The 25,907-nt window shown below is 37.8% G+C and overlaps 2 protein-coding genes across 10 annotated transcripts in view; both read left to right on the top strand.

The window, feature by feature from the left end:
• LOC139148498 (solute carrier family 12 member 4-like) overlaps positions 1 to 1,575 on the top strand; it is a 114,046-nt gene extending 112,471 nt beyond the window's left edge. For 3 of the 4 annotated variants that reach the window (XM_070719976.1, XM_070719978.1, XM_070719979.1), the window contains 2 exons: positions 772 to 905; positions 1,309 to 1,575. In XM_070719976.1, the coding sequence (XP_070576077.1) occupies positions 772 to 905; positions 1,309 to 1,400 (226 nt within the window). In that variant the 3' untranslated portion in view covers positions 1,401 to 1,575. The remainder of the gene's footprint in view (positions 1 to 771; positions 906 to 1,308) is intronic. The other variant, XM_070719977.1, reaches the window with a different exon arrangement.
• A 14,171-nt stretch (positions 1,576 to 15,746) lies between these two features.
• LOC139148499 (uncharacterized) overlaps positions 15,747 to 25,907 on the top strand; it is a 39,716-nt gene continuing 29,555 nt past the window's right edge. For 3 of the 6 annotated variants that reach the window (XM_070719980.1, XM_070719982.1, XM_070719985.1), the window contains exons 1-8: positions 15,747 to 15,828; positions 17,080 to 17,157; positions 17,386 to 17,536; positions 18,075 to 18,338; positions 18,809 to 19,519; positions 21,727 to 23,204; positions 24,069 to 24,131; positions 24,814 to 25,129. In XM_070719980.1, the coding sequence (XP_070576081.1) occupies positions 15,811 to 15,828; positions 17,080 to 17,157; positions 17,386 to 17,536; positions 18,075 to 18,338; positions 18,809 to 19,519; positions 21,727 to 23,204; positions 24,069 to 24,131; positions 24,814 to 25,129 (3,079 nt within the window). In that variant the 5' untranslated portion in view covers positions 15,747 to 15,810. Of the gene's footprint in view, positions 15,829 to 17,079; positions 17,158 to 17,385; positions 17,537 to 18,074; positions 18,339 to 18,808; positions 19,520 to 21,726; positions 23,205 to 24,068; positions 24,132 to 24,813; positions 25,130 to 25,907 lie in introns of those variants that run through there. The other 3 variants (XM_070719981.1, XM_070719983.1, XM_070719984.1) reach the window with 3 other exon arrangements.

The following is a 25,907-nucleotide window of genomic DNA, read 5'->3' on the forward strand; positions in this document are numbered from 1 at the left end:
GTGTTGGGAAACCCCCAAATTTTTATATTTTAGGTAATTTTCTCAGTTTGTGACCTTAAATGACCTAGACCAACCCAGGATATGTTGTGAGAGAGTGAGTGAACATAATTTTGTCATATTTAATATCAATTTGTAGTAAAATTTGATCCAGAAAACAAAGCTGAGGTAAATTTTTTCATTGTGAACCAATTTTTGCAACTTTTGCATGTAAGACACAAAAGAAGTGATGAGAAATTTGGATCCAGGATAAATCCAGATGTCGTAATCCCCCCACAGTGGAAGGCATTTCACTATCTGTAACTGATTTAAGTGCTGTTTAGATTCGAATGATAGCACTCATAGCATTAATTAAAACATCCCCAAGGTTGTAAATACATTTCCTGCCAGCTGGTCTTATGTAAGGGATGGAACATTTGATATTCAGGAGGGGGTAGGGGCGAAAAGATTGATGAGGTAGCATTACTTTTTACCAGATCCCTTGTACATTTTTCCCCCCTCTTTATTTTTTTCCCACTCTCCCACCTTTTCTTTTTGTCAAGCTTCTCTGGCTAATTTTTTTGTTGACATTTGCTTACGTATGTAGGATCTGCTTGTCCCATTGCTATAGAAGTTGATATGCATGTTCCTAAAGATGACCGCCAGTACCTAAGTTGCAGACCTTATTTGCCTTTGTAATTATTGTTTTTCTGGTTTAAATATTTCTTGAATTTACCAATTCAAACCGAATGTAAGCACACTGTCCTTGACGGTATTTTTTACTTCCTGTTACAGGGGTGCATTGAATGTAAGACGTATGCACACAGCTGTTAAACTCAATGAGATTATTGTGGAGAAATCACATGAAGCAAAAATGGTGATACTTAATCTACCTGGTCCACCAAAGAATAAAGCTGGAGACGCGAACTGTATCCTTTTTGAAACAAAAAGTCACAAGTTTCTTTACAGCCTTACCCATCATCTGACCCTATCCAATTATTTACGATGGTAAAGATGGATCCCTCCACAGGAAAATGGGATGAAAGGGTTAAGAAATAAACTATCTGATCTTGCATGTATGAAGTAGCCTTACTTTCAGCTACTGTTCGGTTGAAATTTGATCAGCTTACATTTTAGTTTTCAAATCAAAATCACTTTGTCAGGAGTTTCTGTGGGAATTGCCTTTATACATAATCAATTTATGACATTTTGAAGAAAAACTTGAACAATGGAGCAAAAAAACTGTGTCATAATATGCAAAAATCTGATTCTGCAAACTACAAAATGGTTGCAAGATTCCTTTGTTTTTACTTTCCTTGACTCTTGATACAGACATTGAATTTCTTGAAGTACTCACTGAAGGCATTGATAGAATTCTGATGGTGCGTGGAGGTGGTCGGGAAGTTATCACAATCTACTCATGAAAACTATCTTTAGTTTTATGCTTCCTCTTTTAGAGAGAATTTACAAATTCTATTCTTCCTGTTTTAGACAGAATTTACATGTTTATGTCAGCTTTGATGTTGGCGTGGAAACACAAGTTTGTTAACAACACAACTTTACAGATCCAATTTTTAGGTTGTCTAGAAGTCGACTGTTTTTAAACTAAAGGGCAATATATGCCATATAATCTAATCATTAATCAAATCAAACAAGGTACTAGTAACCCCATTTTGTCAATATTGTATGTCTTTCTTGTAAGTTCAAATGTCCAACAGCTGAAAAAGGAGTATTACAAAGATAAATGCTTCAGTTTCAGTCGTTTATAAATCTGTTATATTTTACAAAATCTTTCTTAAGCAAATATATTATGAAAATGTAATTTGTTTCATTTAAAATTTAAGCAAACATAAATTGAATGTAGTGTAACTTGTTTCTGTGAATTAAGGTCACAATGATTTAGAGTCACTGCTAATTTACAAACAATTTTTACGTCACTTTTAAATTTTTAAACATTGACAATTTGAAAACGGGGGAATTGGGTCATTGACACTGACAGAGCTATGTGGCATTCAGACACTGACAGTGCTATGTGCCATTCAGACACTGACAGTGCTATGTGGCATTCAGCCACTGACAGTGCTATGTGGCATTCAGCCACTGACAGTGCTATGTGGCATTCAGACACTGACAGTGCTATGTGCCATTCAGCCACTGACAGTGGTGGGTGAGATTGGGACACACAGTTTTGGGTTTAATTAGACCTTTCACTTTGCTTGTTGGACACTCACAATACAGGGTTTGATGTTAACACTTATATTGATAACCGTAATGGGAATTGGGAATGCAAATCTAGGCATAGATACAAATTTAATGTTTTATTGCTACAAACATATGTCAATGGTATGAGTTATTTGTTAATGAGGACTAGATTGTTAATCCAGTCACAAATTCTGATCAATTAGTGCAGTTAGAGTAAGCAGACAGAGGAATGAATGTGCTGTTGTTTAAATTGTTGAAATGTTTATCATAACCCAGTCTTTGTGTCCCAGTATCTTACAGCAACATGTGCTAAGCTGAAGTACATTTAAGTTCTGCTGACAATATTACAACCAAAGTGTGATGTGATTAGAGCCAATTAACAATCTCACTGAACGATTTTCTCCTCAGTGCAGTGTGTGTAGGATAGATCACAGGGATTGTCCACTATTCAATCTTAACACAGCATTCATCCGTAAACTTAGCAATGAGGACATCTTTGTCAAAAATGTAGTCAAAATAGGTCTATCAGGGATAGAAATGTTGCATTATCTTACTCACAGTGTACATGGTATGTTTGAAACTGGATGCGTGTGTGTGTGTGTGTGTGTGTGTGTGTGTGTGTGTGTGTGTGTGTGTGTGTGTGGGTGTTGATAAAGAGCAACTCAAATCAGGTCTAACAGTTGTTCCAAGTGTAACTAGATGCCAACTCATCTTGAGATCTGTTGCAATCTTAGAAATCTTTTGCTAATTTTGTCTGAGTTCTTATCAGTACTTCATAATGCTTGTTCAACAGCCATTTTATTTGGCATCAACACACACTTCCTGACATTTTGTACCCAGCTGTCTAAATAGGAAATAATTTACAAATATTGTATTGTATACAATATTAACAAGAAAAGAGAGCTTATACCAAGGAGTAATAAACTGTTGAAAATTGAAACAAGGGGAACTTTACACATTCCATTGTTATTGAGAAATAAAGACTTTAAATTGATTGACTGACTTAAAATTTGAATTCAAATCTGTCAGAAGTTCTGTATCCTCGTTGAAAAAATAAAATTATTGGCAAAGTTCAGATCTGATATCAGATCATTTTGATGACTGTGAATGTAACATCCAAAAATCTATTCTGTGCAAATTTCCATGTCATGATTGCTTTGGTTTGTGATGATTTTGAAATTGGACATCATGTAAAGTAAATTCAGTTAACAATGGAATGTGAATAGACATGGAATATGTTATTAGAATGTAAACATGAAACTACAGAATGTGAAAATATAGCTTTAGGATTTTCCTATAGAATATTGCAACCAATACCATCCAAAGTTTGTGAATATGGTGTCTGGTGTATACACTTTTTGTGTATGGAATCCGACACATGTCATCTCAGATGACACATGTCGGATTCCATACACAAAAAGATTCTGACATAAACAACAGACAGTCTTATTAATGTGATGCTGTTTCATTATTCTAATTACAAAGTTTTACAAGTGATAGGCTGGAAATATGCTTTTTTCATTAGTCCCAGTGAACAAAGTCTTGGAACTAACAGATTATACTCTCTCCATCAATATGCCACTCTTTCTGCACCATCCATTGGCCATGCCTGCTTGGATCAATTTCATTTAACCTTGTTACAAGGACGGTGTACTGTAAGGTTCATACATTAATATATTCTGTGATATGATCTAATATGACCGACCAGCCAACCATTGTTTGCACATCTGGATTCAGTGTACAGACATGCCTGAACTGATCTCATTTAAAGTTGGTATAAATAAGGGTAATTGGACTAATATCTTTGTGCAATATGGCCACCAGGTGCCCATTGTAGTTTGTTTCAAGAGTTGTTATGCCTAGGAATATGTAGTAAGATGTCTTTGTTTACGTCAAGTTATGTCACAACATGTTCCAAAATGCTGACTGGGCAGCACCATTCTGTAATTATTTTTTCATATCTAACACCATTTTACAAAACAAAAACATACCATCAAACCTCACCCTCTTGGATTTTGCAAGCTTAACAATCTGCTCACGGGGATTAATCCTTGCATAAAATATATGTCTTACTTACGCCTACAGACTATACCGGTACAAATACATGTTGAATGTATTTGATATTTTCCAACCCTGAACATATATTTGTTTTTTAGAATGATCGTACTAATCACCAAATAAGTGTATGATTTGCTTGTTCATACTACAATGCATAATCATTCCCGCCAGTGACACATTATCAACCTGCCAATGACACATTATCAACCCCATTATCAGTAAGTGAAACCAACATATACACCACAAAATAACCAAGAAGACATCACATAATAAAACTTTCAATCAATCTATAACAGAAGTAACACTTCAGCCATGTAAATTTCTTACATATTCAACGCATACATAAATTACCATGCAAGGACAACTCAGCTTGTCAATTATTGCACAAATCATAGACACAAAATATGTTGCAATCAAAACAGGAATCAACAACTCCCAAAAAGCCGGTGGTGCGGCAGGGACTATGTCATCCATGATGTATATGTAACATGAGATGTCTAGCTTTTATCTCAAGTGTAATAGCTTTTGGGCTTATGACTCAATTGAGACCATATCTTTTTTGATGAGATTGTAATTTTTGTTGTACAAACACATCATGGGTTCCATGTACACAATATGTGTGTATATCAGTCACTGTATTGATGAGGAAAAGTGACATCAGCTGTATGATCATTTTCACCATTGTTTCCGTAGGTCACTTTCTTCTTGATGTTTTACATGATAGTATTTGACAGTGGTCAGGGATAAAACGGTTTGCAGTACAGTGATCAGTATGATGTTATTGAACTTGGCGACAATGATTGGCGATAAAAGCTATGGTTTACAGTGCAATGATCAGTTATTATCTGTACATATATTCACCAATGTGATTTGAGAAGCTTGCCTGATAAAAACACTTTTGAAATCACAGATGAAAGTGAGGAGCTGCCTTGCTCTCTTTTAGAAGGCAGTCTCCTGACTTTGATTTCTGTAAAGGTGCTGTAAAAAGCTAATGGTGAGCCGTCATAAAAACACAATGTTGACCACTGGTGTGGAAATGTAACCTAACAAATTTGCAATTTTTATCAAATTTTAAAGATGGCTAAAATTGATTTGAAAGGATTATTTCCAGCAAAAGTCTATAAATACAAACTTTCTCTGTGGCTTGCTTGGTGATCTTCCACGAACAGGGATCACATCATTTCAACACAGTAGCTTACCAATCACTGTATTGATTATTCTATATAAAATACACTCTGTCAATTTTAATAAGGTTCCAGATGCTAGGGGCATACACAGTAGCTGTTCATTGTCTGTCTGTCTGTACGTATATATGTCATTCTATCTGTCCACTCAGTTTTTTTCTGAAATGTGTCACTTATCAGCTTTGAGTTAAAGTTCATGTACTTTGGGTCAATGATGGAATATATGAGATACTAATATCATAGCGTCAAAAATATGCAAATTAGCTCACTTAATGATGAAGTGATGAAAAATAAACTACCAGACCTAGCCTTTCTAAATTTGCAAAAAATAGTCCTAAGGGCTTGCAGATCATAGTTTGTTCAAGCCAAGTTGATCACATGACTAATATACAAATGAGCAAAATAAATGTAAATATTGGTCAATTATCTTATATTTAGACTCCTTGCTCTTGGACTTTGAAATTTTCTGTTATGAGACAGATACTAGTTTGTTAAAATCAAGTTCAACACTGATTACTATGCAAATATATTCTAAAAACCTGTGAAAAATTTCAAACTCAGAAAATACTTTCTCCATAACAGTTACATTTGCATAATAATATGGCTGATGGCATTTAGTTACAATTTTGCTCAAAGTTGGTAGAATGACTGATTTATAAATGAGCATTATAAATGTAAAAAATGGTCAAAATTCAAAAATCAAAAAGTACTGGCTATGAAGCTTCAAAATTTGGTATGTATATTTCTATATGATTGGTTCAGATGCAGATTATTCAAATGAGCCAATTAAATCTTAAATATTGTCAAATATTCTACATCAAAAAAGTTTCATAATAATTACTTTAAAAGTTAGTAGCGATATTATTCTCAGTAGTGTTTGGATTTATGTTTGTTCAAATCAAAGCTAGATAAATGAAATACTCAAATGAGCAAAATAAATGTGAAAAATGGTCAAAAGAAAAATAAATTTGAAAACAATAGTCAAAAATGCAAACTTATAAACTACTGGCCCTAGAGCTTTAAACTGTAGAAATATTCCTTCTTTGATGCAAAACCAAATTGATCAGATAAGTAATGTACTAGAGGAGAATAAATTGTGAAAAAAATCAAAATTGTCAAAATTCTTCATTGAGACTATTATCTTTTGACTTTGGAATTTGCTAAATATGTCTGTAATCTTCTAGTTCGAATGAACAAAGTAGATAGAATGACTGATATGCAAATGAACAGAACAGAATGTCACACAGTACAACCTCATATAATTGATTAATGGCCCTATTTCTATCATTGTCAGAATGTTGTAATCGCAAAGATTTCAAAATGTCACAAGGAGTAAACATTTTTTGCAATTTCTCCTCTACATTAGTGATATTTTCATAGGCTGTTTGGTCAACTGGAAGCACACTGCCATTAATGGTGGTATTTTGGATAGGGTTAATTCTAAACATGCAACTCCTTGATAAGTAGATCATATAAACTAATCATTTTTGATGGCAATTTTCTTTAATATCAGAAGCTTGTTCTGCTTAACATAGATTGCATTGTACAAAAACTTTCTGAAGAGTCTGTTACCAATATAAAACAATAGATATTGATATATAATTATATAATATATGTACACACACACAGATGGCAGTTATTTGGACTACTCGCAGTAAATCAGAAAATTTCCCTGGCCAAGACGTTTAACCCAGTCTTAGCTCGGCTGCCTTAGTTGGCCATGTTCATCTCATGCGATTCCTGTCTCCAAATATTGTCCTCTTTGGCAAATGAATTCTGCTATGTTTATTTAGTTGCGAAATATTTCTACAAGATGTAGATTTGATGGAGGAATATTTCTCAAAGATGCTGTAACGTTCACCCTTTGGCAATACAATTATTTAGAGATTGAAGTGCAGATTGACATTACAGGTACTGTTTTGGTACACAAGTTCCCTTCTAGCATATATTGTATGTTTTTATGATTCTTAATACTGTGAGAATAGCCATTGGCTAAGCAGAGTGTTGAGTTGAAATGAAGTCTTATGATAATAATATCAGCAATGCAGCTACAAGAACTGGATTTTCTGACATTTTCATTCAAAGAAAGGGTGGCAGCTTCAATTTTTTTTTAAGGCCAACAAAACCTGCCATCACACAAAGTGATTTGAAATAGTTAATCACCTTTGAGTAAAATAAATGTTTGTAAACAGAAAAAGTGGAACAGTGTGCAATTGACAACCCATAATCTGTATGTCCCAGGAACAGTGTGCAATTGACAACCCATAATCTGTATGTCCCACTTTCATTTTGTCTGAAAACAGTAAAGTTGTTCATTTCATCAAACAAAGGAGTTAAAGAATGCAATTTTTATGATTCGGAAATGACTTAAAATAGGCCCCATCTTAAGGATGTACGAGTGGTACGCGCGCGTGGAATTTGTCACTTCCCATAGGATTACATTGAAATTTGCTGGAAAATCAATTTCTACTATTGTCATTTTCATGAAAATTTGCACAAAGCTCAGTCTAGAGAAATAAATAATAGTGATCAAATAAAATGATATGGTCACCGCGCTAACTTTTGAGATAAACAGCATTGAATTATTTCGTCCATAGAAAATGCATTGGTGAAAAAATGCTGACTCAGCATTTTTTCTCATAAATGGCAAAATTCATGGTCATGTATCTCAAAAACGAGCGCGGTGACCCCTATATTTTATCACACATTTTGATAATACTTACAAAGGAGAATCCAAAAATCGACAATTTAGAGAAATGACATTACTTTTAATTTTACCGATCGTACATCCTTAACAACGTCATAAATTTGTTCCTTTAAAACGCACACCTAATTTTTTACTTGACCTGTGAAATATAACTGTTACAGTAACAGTTACAGATGAATACGGACATACTTTTCTCCATTTTTAAGGAGCGTGGCTGACTGGATTGTAAATATAGATTATGCATTTGAAGAAAGGCAGGTTGATTCAATTTCTGTCAGGTCTTGTTTTGCTTTTTGTTCAGCTTCGTTTTGCAAGTTATTGTATCTTTTATGTTTATTTATTCAGTGGTTTTTGTAAAATTTAGCTGTTTTGCTATGTTCTCAGTTATTTATGCCATATATGCCATTCGCCCAGTTAAAGCGATGAATTCATTTCTTCACTTCGATAAAGTTTGTATGTGCGATGTGTGATAGTGAGCATGCGTGCGTGAGTGCTTCACGAACTCTACAAAGTGTGGAGTGGTCTCAGTCAAAAAAATGTAACAACTTAGCCGGCTATTGAACCACTCTTTTTTAGGAGTGGAAATTTAGCTGAGCGGTTCTCTCTGTGGCCTCTCTGCTAGGTGACTGATGCCGTATGTTGCGGGTTCGAACCCGATTGAAAACTAGCCGTAATTTATCCGTTTGGTTACTATTGCTTTATTCGATGTTTAAGGAGGTAATGCCATTCGGTTCTTTCCTTGCTATTTGAGATTTTAGTTTGCGATGTAAGATGACACTACCTACATGGCATTGTATGATCACACAATGGATATGACATTGTGTGGTCATTTTACCGACATGGCATTGTGTCATCACACAACACACATGGCGTTGTGTCATCACACATCACACAACACATGGAGTTGTGTCATCTCACAATGCACATGGCATTGAGTGTTGATTCTGCTGACACTACCATTAGCAGGGTCTGCCTGACAAAAAATACAGGCTTCAAGAAAGTGTCTGAAGTACATTGTGTCATTAAATCCAACTTCGCAGCCATAAGTTTAGCTGCATTATTTACATGTAGCTCTGCTGTCAGCGACTTTCAGCTTATTAAATAGGAAGTTGCCCATTGTCTGTTGTATATTGTCATCAATCAAGTTTTCCCATTCAAAGATTTTTCATGCAAACTGTAGCCAATCACTTAAATGTTTGCTTTACTGGTCCCTATGGATTAATTAAGTCAGATTTGTTCAAATTGTGACAAAATACATATATATGTATTTTTAAGGCAATTTTTGCCATTATGATTAAAAAAGCTACCAAACCACAGGTCAGACAGCTTTGATATTTGGTGTTCATGTTCCTAGGAATGGTCTAATTGAAGTTTGCTCATTTGCAGTCAAAATATGAAATTCTCTTTCAGCTTTGAAATTCAATCTGCTGCTTCATAGGGAGATCAATATTAATTAGGGAGATCAATATTGCCAGATTGTTATGAGAAAATTGCATATGTAAATATTTGGTGAATTTTTTCTTATTTTTGTTCTCCGTTATCTTTTAAAATGTTAGTCTCTAAAACTATTCAACCCATAGTTATCAAATTTGGTTTGTTATTCTCCCAAGGACGACTTATTCAGTTTTATCTAAATGATGACAAAATTGTGCCAGTCATAGACAAATTTAAAACATTATCTTTTTGTGGTTATGTTTGTTTAATTCTGAAAAAATTCACATAACATCATCTCATTCTTTGCTGATTTTCTTTAAACTTTTTTCTAAAAACTGTTCAATACAAATCAAATTTGGTTCCTAACTTTTCAGAGATGACCTCATTTGGGCGCTTTTAAATGATGATGGAATTTAATCTATACAAATTTTTGAGGCTAGTTTTCTCTTCCCTTTTTATGTCAAAAGTTCTGTGTTATACCACTGGTCCTAGAGCTTTGAAATTCAACGCTTAGCTTCTCAGGGATACATGTATCAGTGTTCTTATCATAATCACTTGCTTAGTATTAGAAATTACATGTCCGTTTGTTCAGTATAAAGTTCATTATGCTATGCTGGAATACCACAACCAGTAGTCTGTACACTACAGTACATATCAGAATGCATCTCTGAAGGTAGCTCACTCTTCGCCTGCTAAGCGGCAATTGACTAATCTCTGTCAAAGAAAAAATGACATTTTTTCCAGCCTTGTCAGTTTTCATTTACTTTGATGTTTGGTTGCGATGCAGTGATTCTATTATCTTTGTTTTCATAAAAAGACTGACAGCAGAGTTATATCAGTAGAGAAGTCTCTTGTTATTTTATGTAAACTCCTAAATATCCCAACTGCAGCTAATGGACAATCTACCTTAGACTGTATTTTGCTACATGAATCAATACTCCTGTAACAGGAAATTATAATAAGATGGCTTGATAATCCAATCGAACAAGTATGTTTATAATTCCTGCTCCTGCCAGATTTTGTTAATTATTGAAAATATTGACTTTGACAAGATAGGTGTGCCAGTGTGTTGTTAATTTTTTCTCAATAAGTGTGTCCTTTATATTTTCATTTAGTTTCAAATTATTGAAAGGTCACTATTATTATTGTACTGTTAAGTTTTTTTTTGTACAGAGTGTTTCTTTTTGAATTCTGTTTTTCATCAGTTTTGTTTGAGTTTCTCCTTTTAGATTTTGGTTTTCCTGTTTGCCTTAGATCACTTTTAAAGAAAATCATTGTATTTCAATTTATCTACTTCAAAAGCAATTCAAGAAGTCTACGCATAATGCTACTTTTACTTGACCATACCACAGGAAAATACTAGAGTGACTACATTTTAAAGAAGTTGTTAGTGTTTCGACTAATAGTGTGTGTGTAAAATTCAGGCAGCAAGGTCTACCTTTCTCATTTGCTTTATATGTTTATCAATAAATTTTTTGAAAAAAGTAGTCTTTTCAAGAAGTGAAGTTCTTGTTGTTGCATGAAGAAACTGCCTCTGCCTGTAGCCAGAATTGGAGGATCGTACATCCTAAATACAGCAGGGCTTTTATTTTTGTTTATCTTAAATGTGAGTGTTGGTCGCCAAACATGTACAAGTAGGTAGCTGCTGAAGCAAAGCTAACATGTTGCATCAAACACGTCAATGTCAAAAGAACATTAGATAGTCAAAAATGGTGAGTGCAGCCTCGGCGTATTTTGTATTGAAGTCCTGAAGTGTGTGTGTGTGTGTGGGGGGGGGGGGGGGGGGGGGGGGGGGGGGGTTGGGTTGGGTTGGTTTGAGGTGACCCCAAAAGAGTTTCTGGCTGTTCAATGTATTTAAATGTGGGAGGACTAGATTGAAAAATAAAACAGAAATGCACGCTTTTGTTTTAAGTCTGCAAACAAAAGTTTTGTTGAAACACGTTTTCTACAGAGCTTACCTGGGTTGGGGTCAAAGTGCGCACTGTTGGCTTTGTTGCACCATGGAAGTACAATGTAGTATGTAATTTTTGCATTTCTGGTATAAAACGTGTCCACTTGTTGGCTGCAGCCTGGATCTAGAAACTGCATATGCACGTGACATTTTACTTTAAAATTCCCAACATAGTTTTGTTAGGGACGGACCATTAGATCTTTAAAATCTTGAATTTTTTGAGATTTAACCAGCAGGAAGCAGCTATCTGTATTGCATATACACCTTAAACTGGAAGTTGCGATCATCTCACCTTTGATGAATTTTATATCTGTGATCACTTGAAAATTACAAAGTCCGTTTTTTATTCGTTTCCTATATACATAATTTAGAATGTAGCAGGTAAATAAGGTAAACCACTGAAACTATAGCATGGTTGTCAAGACAAAAATTTATATTTTGCTTTTTAAAGGTATACAGTCACCTGTAATCTTAATATGCCCATATATGGTCAAAGGGGCGCTCCTTGGTATTCAAAATGCCCATGTGAGGGCGCTGTGTTAAAAAACGGCCACTCTTTCCATGGTAACTGTGGCAAAATTTGAAAAGTTGACAGTATACCTTCAAGATCTAGGTGTAAGCTAACAGATACAGGCCAATGAAGCAGTTCAGTCACTTTTCACAGTATTTTCTTGTAACACTGAAGGCAAAAATGAGTGAACAAGTAGTAGAAATATGCCCATAATGACGAAACAACAAATCAAAAGGCATTTTCAGTTCGCAACAAACTTTTTTATCATTTAACAATACAATATGTGACATGCCATCTATCCAGCGAAACAACAAAAACACATGAAAGGTTTGAACTTCAGGTTAGTGTATAGCAGATACTGAATGAATCTGTAAGACCAATCAAAACAATTGGCAAAAACAAAAAGATTAACCATATCTTTGTGTGCAGCAAACACTGAAACGACAAGTTTCTGAAATAGCAATCAAAACATAAGTGTCACTTTGACGGGTAAGCCTAATTCACGTGCCACGTGCCAGGGACTCGTGAGAAATTATACGGAGGGAGGGAGGGCCTAATTAAAAAGAGTATTCGACGGAATCTGACACAAGTACACAGCGGAATCTAGGAGTTGCTTTCGTTTATACATGCCCAGAGTATATTCAGGCAACACCACAATAGCGCTATTCACGGTTACAGGTTTGTTACTAGGCCTAAATATACCGGTAAATGTACGCGTGCGACATCGGACACGCAGCTTGAAATGCGGACAAATTTTATCAATGTTTCATACATGGCCGTTTTTTGCAGCTTGTACTCTGAGTCGTGAATATGCCTTTTAGTATTCATTGTTACACTAATAGTCGTGTACTAAGATGTGTTTTCGTCATTTTTACATGCGTAATTTCAAAAAGCATAATCTAAAAAATGCGGACAAATATTCATTTTTGCATATTAATTAGAGAACAGTCACGTAAACTGTGAACAACCATACCCATCTCAAAACTACCTTTGTTACGCCAAACTCACAAAAGTCGGGGATAGAAATTAATTAGATGGAATAAACTCTTTAGAGTTTGACCAATTTCGACACTTCTACATACACACAGAGAGGCTGACTTCGTCTTGGAGCCGAGTTGTCGCAGAGCGGAGAAGTTTGCGACCGGCCGTGTTCTCATTGTATTCAAACTTATTGGCATGTAAAGACCGGCACAATTGTGCATTTTGTCGCAAAACCTTCGCGATCTTTGTAACAAACTGATGGTGAATCACTGTGATATTTGAGAAAGGGTGTCAGTTATTGTTTTCATTACCAGAAAGTACATTGAAGTAATGCGGAACAACAAATGTTACGGTAATAACACAGCGTGTAGGTAGAAAAGTTGGCTACAGATGGAGACATGCGGGATACGCTATCCGTTCACGTGATCGCTAGGTCGGAAGCAATTCACACTCAAAGTCGATGCCGAAAAGGCAAAGTGAAATACTATTAGCTGATAATTTTAGTTAGTTTTTCTCTATTTTCCCGCATTTGGCAACCTTACCATATGGTCTACAAAATCAATGTACAGAATTTTGATTGATCAATTTTTAATGTTACAAATTTACGCGCAGTGTGATTTTGAAAAATACTGGCCCTCCCTATAATTTCTCTCGAGTCCCTTTCTGCATATGCACAGAATTCGCTGGTCATTCCGCTGGTCCCCAGTTCATGCATTTAGAAGGCGGCGTTGAAGCCCGAATGTCGATTTATTCATGAAAATGAATCAATGGATTAAATTGGAGTGAAAATGCATCTACTTCTGGCACGCGGCACGCGGCACGTGAATTAGGCTTACCCCACTTTGACAGAGCAAATTACCCGACGACTTCATAAAAATAGAAAATATCAGAAACACTATCTATAAACTACTACATAAAGACAGCTCTGATCTCAGGAACTCGATCGATTAGTTTCATAGGACTAATTTAGAGGTGATCAAATTGGAGTTAACCGATGCGGGACCCTTGTAGTATACAGGGTATATAACGCCGGCAACCATGTAATTTTGTGAACAGATCAAGCACATCCTTGTGTGAAAGTGGAAACAATCAATTATATCAACCATTTGACATTTTACTGATATTACAAGTCACTTGGGGTGGTGCAACCGTGCTCAAATACAGTCGTATTCACAATTCCAACCCACCCAAACAACTCACCCGATACAAACTAGCCCCATATCAACTCGCCTGATACCAACTAGTCCGGAGCCAATTTGTAATTTTTTGACGAGTGAATCATCCTGACAAATCAGCGACTCCAGTCTCCATGTGGTCTGTTTGACGCGATATTCACGACGCAAGATAGGGCCATATTCTGCTGGAAGAACGGTCTGTAGTCAGTGAATAACAATTGTTCTATGCATATCATTTGATTAAGTTGTTTTATTATCGAGACAATGCTTAAAAATTGTAGACGTGCTGTTTGGTTGAACTTGATTGAACTGATCATGATAAGATCATGTTCTGTCATGTAGCAGTGATGAAGATGATATAAATTTGCTTTCGGATGATAGATTATGACTAGTAACAGTGGCAGTAACACTGGGGATGAGGCTGAAGATTGTGAGGATATGGTGCAGTAGTTTGTTGGTGTTGACCTGTTCTGTAACAAATCAAAACCAAAGAGACATGAAACTGGCTGTAATTTGGTTAGACTGAAAGATTCAGTCGTGTGCGGGCGCTCCGGCGCACCCGCACACGACTGAAACTTTCAGTCTATAATTTGGTCTAGGAGTTTTAGTCTTCAGGTACTTTGTGCATTCTCATTACCAGAGCAGAAAGCCATTGAGTCTCAGTAACATTTACACTCAGATGTCACCAGAAAGCTCCATTTCCACTTGTAAATTTCAATTTTCGCTTAGCGCGAGTGGGGTATCCCCCTCCTCGTTCGCTGCGCTCACTCGGTCTCAGTTCACACGCTGTCCGCCAAGTCGTTCATTCTTGAAGCGCGTATTTGCAGCCACGATTCGGTGGCCGGATGTTGCTTAGCAATTTAAGAACTTTCATAATCTGAATCAATGATCGTGTAATCAATCGACCATTAGAATTAGAAAGCGAAAAGTATTTGGAGGCCCGTCCTCAGTCACATCAACGACAGAGGGACCGTGCGTCAACGTTTAACTACAACGGTGTGCGAGTATGTCGAAATGATATTTTGAAATCAAGAAGGCACTGTAATATTCTGACAAAGCGTCATAACAACATGGACCCTGCAATAGAGCGTTTGATTCCGCAAGGTCGGTACTTCTGTTTCCATCCTCTAATTCCTAATGATAACGAATAATTTCTGTTGCCATCCTGGATTTCCCAATGATAACGGATAACTTCTGTTCCCGTCCTCCAATTCCCAATGATAAAGGTAACAATACACAATCATCGATATTCGCAGCAATTTTTATGCAAAATTCTTCAACCGGCAAAGTTGATCAATTTACAAATTTTAGCGATGTGTTTTCCAAATCAAACTTCGGGATAGTGCATATGGAAAACAGATGTGGATTTCAATATGAATATGGATTTCAATGTGTATCGGTACATATGGATACTGGATGTAGGCCTACTTAGCGAATTAGACAATCTGTAACGTCTTAGAACATCGTTAAAAGTCAAGCATATCTAACCGTCATAAAGGTGCTAAGAAAATAGCATTTTTTGTATTACGGTATTATGCGATCTCGTTTCTCTGTTTCTATCAGGTAACATCCCCACAGAAACGGAGTTTGCTCGACTCCTCTGTGATCGCACCTTTACCGATTATTTCAACATGTTTCTCTCTTTACCGGTAAGTGGATATGTATAGTAATGACTTACAGTTTTGATCTGCACATGATTACATGTTGCAAGTCAGGGAGATGTATAATGAACACTTTAACCAAGAAACTGAATTTCGCTGCTTCATTTGAAAGCCGATGCTCTAATTTCTTGAAAATGAGGGTATTAACATACCGGGTAAAATAGATGTTGTCTTTGGGGATTTCCAGAGTTCTACTGGAATGTACTTCGTTTCACGGCCCTCATCTTCGGGGATGGGCAGTTCAACACGGCTGGATAGTTTAGGAAATAGATTATTGTAGATTTCGGATGGACAGTCAGATATGCCAGATATATCGGGTAGTGTAAAAATGGTTATCGAGAAGTTTACTGTTACACATTTATGACAAGTACTGTAACCTTTCATTAAATTGTACCGATAAAATCACGTGCATCCTTGATGCAGAGAAGGGCATCCAGAGAGGGGCGTAGCCTGACCTTTTCTTTAAGTGGTGTAGTCTATTTTTCAGTGTCTCTGTAAATCTTAAATATTCAGCGGAGGACTATTCGTATCCACCATGGACACTACACTTCGTGAATATCAGAGTGGCAAATCAACACTTATTGTTCATGTCTATAAAAGTTCCCCGAAGCTGGTGCATCTTCTGAAGTGATGACGAACAGTTGTGTGTTTTTTATGAATTTATTCACGTCAAACAGATAAACTGCTTTAAAGCCCCCTCCCCCTCCCCCGACCAGGAAAGTTGATCGCTTGACGATTCAAATTTATTCATGTCGGCAGATTTCCGCATTCTTCAATGGAACATATAATAATATGTTAACCGATATGTTTGGAGATAAATCGAGTGGTCTCAAACTTTTCTTGTATTTCGATGAGATCTATAAAACATTTGAAGGTTGAAAAAACTAACCTTATCACATGTAGGGCCTATTATTTCTTATTTGATGGCACGAAGAAAGCATAGAAATTAACACAATGCCGTAGACCCTCCCTCCCTCCTCCCTATCTCTCTCTCTCTCTCTCTCTCTCTCTCTCTCTCTCTCTCTCTCTCTCTCTCTCTCTCTCTCTACTCTCTCTCCTCTCTCTCTCTCTCTCTCTCTCTCTCTCTCTCTCTCTCTCTCTCTCTCCTCTCTCTCTCTCTCTCTCTCTCTCTCTCTCTCTCTCTCTTACCTTTACCTGGAAGGGTAATATGACAGAATGGCATAAAACTGACCGCTTCATTGCATAATTTGATCCTACATTTCTCTCTACGATTGACAGGTATTCTCTCAGCGACTCATCTATCGTTACTCATCGCAGTCATTTGAATTGGACCCACCATTAAAACGAAGTCAATATGTGAGTGAAAAGCTCTTATATCAACCGGAACTAATACAGTGTTTGGAATCTCATATGAACAAAGAACATATCAAAACACCTTATCACGATTTGAAATATGTATTCCCCTACAAAATTATTTTCAGAAGACAAAGAAAACGCATGACGGAGTGTCTCATATATTTCGTAGAAGCGTGTATAGCCTTTACTTCCTACCTTCATTTATTCTGATATTGCTGTCATTTTCAGGAGCTTGATAAAATCCGCTTGATGGCGTGGGTTCGAACGCAAAGAGCACCGTTGTTCTTCAAGACCAGCATGTTCATTGAGTTTTTACTGTGCAAGAACTTACTGAAAACGAAGTTACACCTCACGACCAGTTCCCATGACATTTGTTACAGTGAGTTCAGTGATTTGTTTTGAGAACCTAGTGTTCCTACTAAAGCCATGCATGATAGTCTTCTAACACAGAATACCAGGGGATCAAGTTACTGATAATAAGCAATGAATTTTGCTCTATTTCGAGATCATTCCCACTTCAATGCATGGCTTTTGTAAACAAAGCACTGGTCAAATCAAATCTGAACTTGACAGAATCAAACGAATCTGAAACATGAATTTCGTAGATTCTCTCCGCCGAAGACATTTTGAGTATGTCTTAATTTCATCTTAAAAACATTGTCTTTCGTCAAGATCCTGATTAGATGAAAAGTGATTTTACAGCCACAGAGATAATATTTTTAGTGTATCGATTCGTTATCAGTATTACCTGAGTAGAGGTACAATCATACGAATTAAAAAGGCGTTCAGCACGACCTAATTAATTGCACATTAAAATAAATTGTTATTTGTAATGATGGCCACATCTTTGATAGATACTGACTTGCGTTATTTCTCCAGGTTCTATCGATACTGACTTAGGTTATGATTTCTTTCAGGCTCCATCAAATTCAAACGAGACGAACAACTTCTCATCAAGTGCATCGGCAAAGTATCCGGAATGCGCCGATTTCGTTCGTTTTTATCAAGCACTGTCGGCTCCAAGGTCTATCAGTTTTGGCTAGATGCCGAAGAATTCCGACGGCTGCCGAGGTTTGACACTGAAAAGCACAGAACAATGTTCAGACAAATCCAGTCGAAGTATTTCAGAAGCGGGGCTGCGCTAGAGCTTCCTGAAAATGCTAAATGGGTAGCATTTTCTGGTCAGTTTATATCGCAAAAGAAAAAAAAAGAATAGAAGTTGAATTTTGGTCCATCTTGTTATTGTTTCATATCAAGGGATACAACGGATATTACCTGGTGTGATAGCACCATCTCTCAGCAATTATTTAAATGTTGCAAATATTCACTATGCTCTTTATCGAGTTAGACTATGCATACATGTTACGTATATTCACCAAGCTGTGTTTTAAACAGTTTCAATCCAGGTGATTGCAGCTAAAAAAAATCATTTTGCTCTGCAAAATCGATGAAGTCATTGCAAACAAATTAATTTGAAAACAAAGGCGTTCTGCTTTAGGTTTATGTGTTTGTCTCGGCCAGCTGGTCTTTAGGTCTTATTTAACTCTAGAAAGGAAATCTTCAATTCCCCGCGTGCTGAGTTATTTAAGTGTTGTATTCACAAATCTTCGTTTTCTATTTTCTCATCGCCAATCCGTTCTGTACTGTCCAGACACTGGTGATTCGCCGGGACAAAATGTCCTCGAGAGATTGTCCGTAAGACGTGAAGGAGCCCCGCAGCACAGAAGGCAACGTCGCGGTAGCATTGTAGGTACAGGGGTGGAGTTCACAGGTCGTCTCCGTGCTGCATCAATCTATGGCGATGACAGAATATCTATCTTTACTAACAATGTGTTCGTGCCAATGCAGAAATTCTTGATGCAAACACTGCGAACATACTGGTTACCGAGGTTCGTCATTCACTGTAAACTCATTTGGCACCGGCGAGAATGCAACTTCGATCTCCTTATACAACCCTCCACTGAATCTGAAACAGAGATCACCATGATCAGCATGTTGGACGACATGACAGACGCTATCAAGCGGACCAAAGAACATCTTCTCGACAAGAAGAAACATAGCAACCTGATGTCAATGTTCAGATCGCCCGACCTGAGGGGTCCACTTGGGCTGATAGAAGAAGCCGAGGAGTTTGAGGAGCTGTCGGCTGGGAGCTTAAGCAGTAGTGAAGACGAAGAGACAAGTAAAGCCGAACAAGAGCAAGAAGTCAAGGAAATAGGAACGCCTGATAAGGAAGACCGCGAAAGTCGTCTTGGATTCGCCCTACCGACGCTAGCAGAGGGGCTTGAGGAAGAGGAGGAGGGACATGAAGGGGAAGAGAAGAAAGAAGGAGAAGCCGATACAACTGAAGATGGAGAGACAGGTAAACACAGTTCCTTGATCACCTATCACGTTGCATTCACCAGGAAGCTTTGTAATCTTAGTGTCCATGCAAAGGGGATAAGGATAAACAAATAAACAAACAGAACCTAAATATAAACAAAAAACCAACCAACCAACCAACCAACCAACCAACCAACAAACATAAACAAAACCAACCAGAAACAAAACAAACAATCAACCATTCCAACAAAAACAAATACAAAAGTTTTAAATAAACTCAAATAAATAAGTGTAATTAATTAAATAATATGAGAAAAAATAATAAATTGAATAGAAATGAAATAATCGACCAAAGAACACATGCAACATATTCAAAATGCGAAGTCGGTATCACTACCCGTGGGAGTACAGTGCGTAGTGATACGGACATCGCATTTAGAATATGTTGCACACGTTGTTCTCTCAGTTATTTCAATTCTTAATCAATTTATTTTTTTCTCTTACATTTATTTATTGATTTACTTATTTATTTATTTATGCGTTTGGATTTATCTTGGTTTATTTGTTATTCGTTTATTATGTGTTCTTTTTCGTTTGAACCACTGCTTGTTAATTTGTTTCTTAGGAGTTTTGTTTATTTGTTTGTTTGCTTGATCGGTTAATTTTTGGGGGTTTTTTTGGGTTTATCCTGGCTTCCCCGTGGTCCAGGGTGGACATTTTAAATAGCCGAACGAAACAACTAGTTGATTATTGTGAGGGCAGGGCACTAAAGAATCATGACGTAAGTTGATTATTGTGAGGGCAGTGCACTAAAGAATCATGACGTAAGTTGATTATTGTGAGGGCAGGGCACTAAAGAATCATGACGTAAGTTGATTATTGTGAGGGCAGGGCACTAAAGAATCATGACGTAAGTTGATTATTGTGAGGGCAGGGCACTAAAGAATCATGACGTAAGTTGATTATTGTGAGGGCAGGGCACTAAAGAATCATGACGTAAGTTGATTATTGTGAGGGCAGGGCACTAAAGAATCATGACGTAAGTTGATTATTGTGAGGGCAGGGCACTAAAGAATCATGACGTAAGTTGATTATTGTGAGGGCAGGGCACTAAAGAATCATGACGTAAGTTGATTATTGTGAGGGCAGGGCACTAAAGAATCATGACGTAAGTTGATTATTGTGAGGGCAGGGCACTAAAGAATCATGACGTAAGTTGATTATTGTGAGGGCAGGGCACTAAAGAATCATGACGTAAGTTGATTATTGTGAGGGCAGGGCACTAAAGAATCATGACGTAAGTTGATTATTGTGAGGGCAGGGCACTAAAGAATCATGACGTAAGTTGATTATTGTGAGGGCAGGGCGCTAAAGAATCATGACGTAAGTTGATTATTGTGAGGGCAGGGCGCTAAAGAATCATGACGTAAGGTGAAAGTGGTTTGATGACAGTCAAGGAAATGGTTCTGGACATATTATTTCCAAATTTTCTTACAAAGTTTCAATTTGCCGCATTGCTGAAAGTCATATGCATGTTTATTACGGGAGAGTTGTCGAACATTTCCTGTACAAATGAGCAAATTAATGTAGAATATAAGACATTAGTCTAATGACAGAAAGATAAAAAAAAAGTTAAAAAAAACCCCCAAAAACTTACTGTGCATGCGTTCCCTAAAAGGATTAATTACAACACTCTTTGTTGATTACAAAAACTCTAATTTCTCACCCTAATTGACAATACATGTGTTTAATTTAGAAAGTTAACCCCAATTCACATCTCCCAGGTAAACCACATATTTATCATACTGCTCACAGTTAGTCACAGTGAGATAGCAGTAAATTTAAATATTGAAAAAAAACACGCGAGAAGATGTTTAGTTTGCACTGATATCCATGCTTGAAAACATGTCCAACTTCGGTATTGAAATATAAAAAATGCATACTGGTTTCAACCTGCGTTGGGAAAAAGTTCATGTATTCAACGATGCAAACTCTGGCGTTTTTTTTAAACTTTCTAATGTTTCTGACCAATTTTTGATAACATGACAAGAGAGACAAGCTGGATAATGTTTAACAGATTTCTATATTCATTGAGATGTTTTTCTCACAATAAATGTTCTTGCACATCAGCAAAACGGCAGTCAGTTGTTAATGGGTGATATGGAGCATTATGTTGAAGAAACACTCATCCTTCACCCTTCTGATATTTGGGGTTTTTTCTCATATATTCCACCTTCACCATGACAGCCAAGACCGCAGAAGCTGGGGGTGAGGAGGGCGAGGCGGCTGCACAGGGAGAGGAACCTAAAGAAGACGAAGCTGCCATAAAAGAACGATTACTTGAAAAATACCGTCGTCGTAGTGGCAAGGGGCACGGACATCTGCCAACTGCTGGCTCTTCCAAGGACAGCCTGTCTTCCCTCGGAGCTTCTGATAGCTACTACATGGTGTCTATTTCCGGGAAAATTCGTCGAAAAACTACTCAGCTTAAGAAAAAAAAGAAAGTTCTAGCCGGTGAGGGTGGAAATTATCAAAAGTATATATTTGATTTCGAGACTTTGACATTAATGAGGAGAGATGAATTTGAAAGGGTTCAAGCTGAAAGAAAGCGACTGGAGAAGGAGAAAAAGAAAGAGGAGAAACGTCTTGCCAAGTTGGCAGCTCAAGAGGCAGCCGAGGCCGCTGGTAAATTTAAGGGTATCGCCAAGAAAGGTAGTAAATCCTCTGATGACGATAAAGACAAAAAGCCAAGTCACCATGGAAAGGGCGGGCGCCGTCATGCAATATTTGGCGGATCACGGCGTGGCAACTTACCACCTTTGTTTGGAGGTAGACGGGGATCTGTATTCTCCAAACGTGGTCCGCTAACTGCTCAGCAAAAACGACGAGGGTCAGGAATCCCGTCATTGCCAGCTATCCAGGGTAAAAGACGTCACTCCCTTGTAGCGCCAACTTATGGAAAAGCATCGCCGATGAAACTGACCAAAACGTCTCTCCAGATAATAGACAACGCAGAGAGACTCGGCTACAAATCCACAAAGTTCAAGGACCACGACGTACGGCGAAAGTCTGCCATATCGCATCGTACTGACGAGAGCCATGAGGACCATCATGTTGACACTCATGATGAACACCATGAAATGACATTTGAAGAGCAAACTCACGAAGATGACGACGTTTTATCACACCTTCCTGATATATGTCTTTCCGATCTGGTACTGGAAGAACACCATGACGACGTCGTCACTTCTAGAGCCTCGTCCGCCACAGATGAAGAGAAAGAAGAGAAACTCTTTGAAAGCACTTCGCAAGAAAAACTCCACACCGCGGCCCCCGTGAGTAAACTTTGCTATATTGATTTTCACCTTGGTGAATCTAACTACAAGTACACCCACCGTGGATTGGTCGGCGGTATCGAATCTGACCGTTTAGCAGGCTCGCCTTTTTTGGCCTATCTTGAGAAGACTCGCCAGTTTGACGATGTCAATTACCTTTTATTCTGGAACAAGGCACGGGAATATCTGACAACGAGTCAATACCATAGCGACATGACAGGTAGATCACTCAAGTACAGACGAGCAAAGGAGATAACTGCAACACATCTGATGGCTGGAGGCAAAAACTTCGTCAATATTGGCGAACAACTGACCCATAAATTGATCGAATTTTTGGCGGAAGGTCTTGGTGATCAACTCTTGGTACATGCCCAGGAACTAGCGTGTGAGGTAAGACTTATTATATGTAGCTTAAAGGTATACTGTCACCTGTTCCAATTTTGCCACAGGTAACCATGGAAAGAGCAAATCTAACCAATCACGTATTTTAAGCGGGTGGCCGCTTTTTAAAAACAGAGCCCTCATATGAATACCAATACCAAGGAATACCAAGGAACCATACCATATTTAGATTACAGGTGACTGTATACACGTAAATGTCAAAATGTAAAATTTGGCTATTGCAGACTAATCTCCTTCTGAACGGTCCGTGGTCGCCCTGCGGACGGCCTGTAAGGTGACTGGTCACCCTACGGACGGCCTATAAGGTGACTGGTCGCCCTACGGACGGCCTATAAGGTGACTGGTCGCCTTACGGACGGCCTATAAGGTGACTGGTCGCCCTACGGACGGCCTATAAGGTGACTGGTCGCCCTACAGACTACTTATAAGGTGGCTCAATTTGCTAAGGACCTATCAACTCTTTCCAGTTCATTCTAAAATTGATGACAGTTCGATAATCATGTGCGCAATTTCGATATACTGTGGCTTGTTGGGACAAAAACAGTGTCCATAGCCTCCGTGCTGACAGCGAAAAGAAGTACACTACATGTAGGACGACACGATAGGCGAGAAGCCAATCGTGTCGTCCTGTAGTGCTGGCTCATGTGTATGTATGATAACAAGGCAACGTTCTGTCGTCAAACAATGCTTGCAGAATCAGACAGGTACAAAAAACTTCAAACAAAAGAGACTGTAGCGATTGTTCGGATCTATTTCTCCATTTACCTGATTCTCGAGATAGTCAGATAATATGATAACTGAACATACTGTTTGCAATGGAATATTGTCAACTTCAGACACATTTCTTGACAGGGTGTCAAAGATGCGTGGGTTCAATATCAAAAATTTGACGAGGACCGCTTTCTACGTCATACGGTAAGTAAAGTTTAAACGTAAGGATGGAGAAGCGACCGCCTCCCCTTATTTGCTTCAATAAAACTGGTTTCCACCAAAATCTGGTTTTGCTTGGCTTACCGCGTCGCACGAAGCGAGTTCGAAAGTTCTAACTCTAACCGATGATGCCATTATGACGGCATGTGGCATTGCATTCGAACGACAAACGATCTGGACCAGGATTGTCACCAGGGATAATGTTGTACCGTCATACATTTTACAAATAACTTGGTGACTGTGAATTTGTAACCTCACTGCTAGGATTGACAAAATGACCAGTCTCAGAAAATATGACGTCTGAAACACGGTTAGGGATCTCTACGGCATCGTTCACATAAAAGATGATAAAGGATCGCAAAAATGACCAAGTGATGATTGTCATCGTTATCACTACTAGAATCTCTCTCCCCCTGCTTCAAATAATTTGTTGGATATTTTGTAAGCAATGTACGATTAAAAAACAATTTAAAAAACGGAATCTCAAAAACTGTCATTCGCGAATGTCTAAAACCGTGTATCTATACCGTGAAGTTTTGCCCCTTTTCAAGCAAAAATCAACCCCACACTAAATCATTACATTATTCTTTCTGATCTGTTCTGAACTTTGTAAAAATAATGGTTTTAGTTTACCTTAGACATTATCGGATTTTGCATGTATATTCAGACACGGAGGAAAAAAGTGCTGGAGCACGAAGCAACTGCCGAAGACGTTGGTAGGATCAGGGACACAGGCTTTCCGCAATCTTTGCCTGACGTAGCCGAAGAAAATGCTCTGATCAGAAATAAATTCAGCAAATACGAACCGAAAACTCGAAAAAAGAAGAAAACTATCCTACCATCGGCAAAGACTCTAAGAGAAGAGACTGATGATGGCACACAAGAAGCTTCCAGGCTACACGCGGAAGAAGCGCCACCTAACGTCATTGCACCTCACCGCATGTGGAGGGCTCTGCAGCTCGCTGAAGGAATATCTCAGCTATGTAAGTCTTTTTGGGCAAGTTCATGATCATTTAACTTACATTGCTATTAGACAGCATTCATTTCACTAAATAGTTGACTAAGGCTGCATTCACTAATACTTGTGGGGGGCTATAGGAATCCTGATTGAAATCTTAATTCGTTTTAGACCCCCTCGATACCCTCAAGACATTTCAAATGCCACCTCTCTACTATATGATCAAAAATGTTCAAATCCCCCCTCGTTATTATAAGGCCATACATTTATCAAGTATACAATATCAAACTAAATTTTTGATGTCATATTTTGGTAGTTTTGCTCTTCGTATCAACTCTAATATGCTGTTTTACACCCTAATATGTTGAAAGATTTAGTATTCAGCTTATCAAAATATTCTGCATATGTGTATTGTACACTTATGTTGCAGGCAGTAGCATTTCTGTCAAATTAGAAATTTCAATATTACAATGACGCTGCTACATATTCAGAATCAGCGCGTAAAACATTTCAATATGATCTTAAAACGTTGTACAATTATAATATGCTTCAAATGAATCTGGCAATCTGATTGGCTGGCGCCGGGGTGTATATTCTCAGCTTAGCTGGCTCAGAAATGGCGAACTCTGCGCAACAATTTGAAGCTCGTGCAAACTTTCGATTCAAATTTTAGAACTCGGCATGCCATCGTGTGGGACCAATAGTTTAGGATAATTATGCGGTAAGGTTAGTCTACAGCAACGTACTAATGAAGAGCTTGTATACAAGCAACGACGGTGCTCGAACAACAGCACCTATCGGCG

This window comes from Ptychodera flava, chromosome 13 (assembly GCF_041260155.1).
Source record: "Ptychodera flava strain L36383 chromosome 13, AS_Pfla_20210202, whole genome shotgun sequence".
NCBI lineage: Eukaryota > Metazoa > Hemichordata > Enteropneusta > Ptychoderidae > Ptychodera > Ptychodera flava.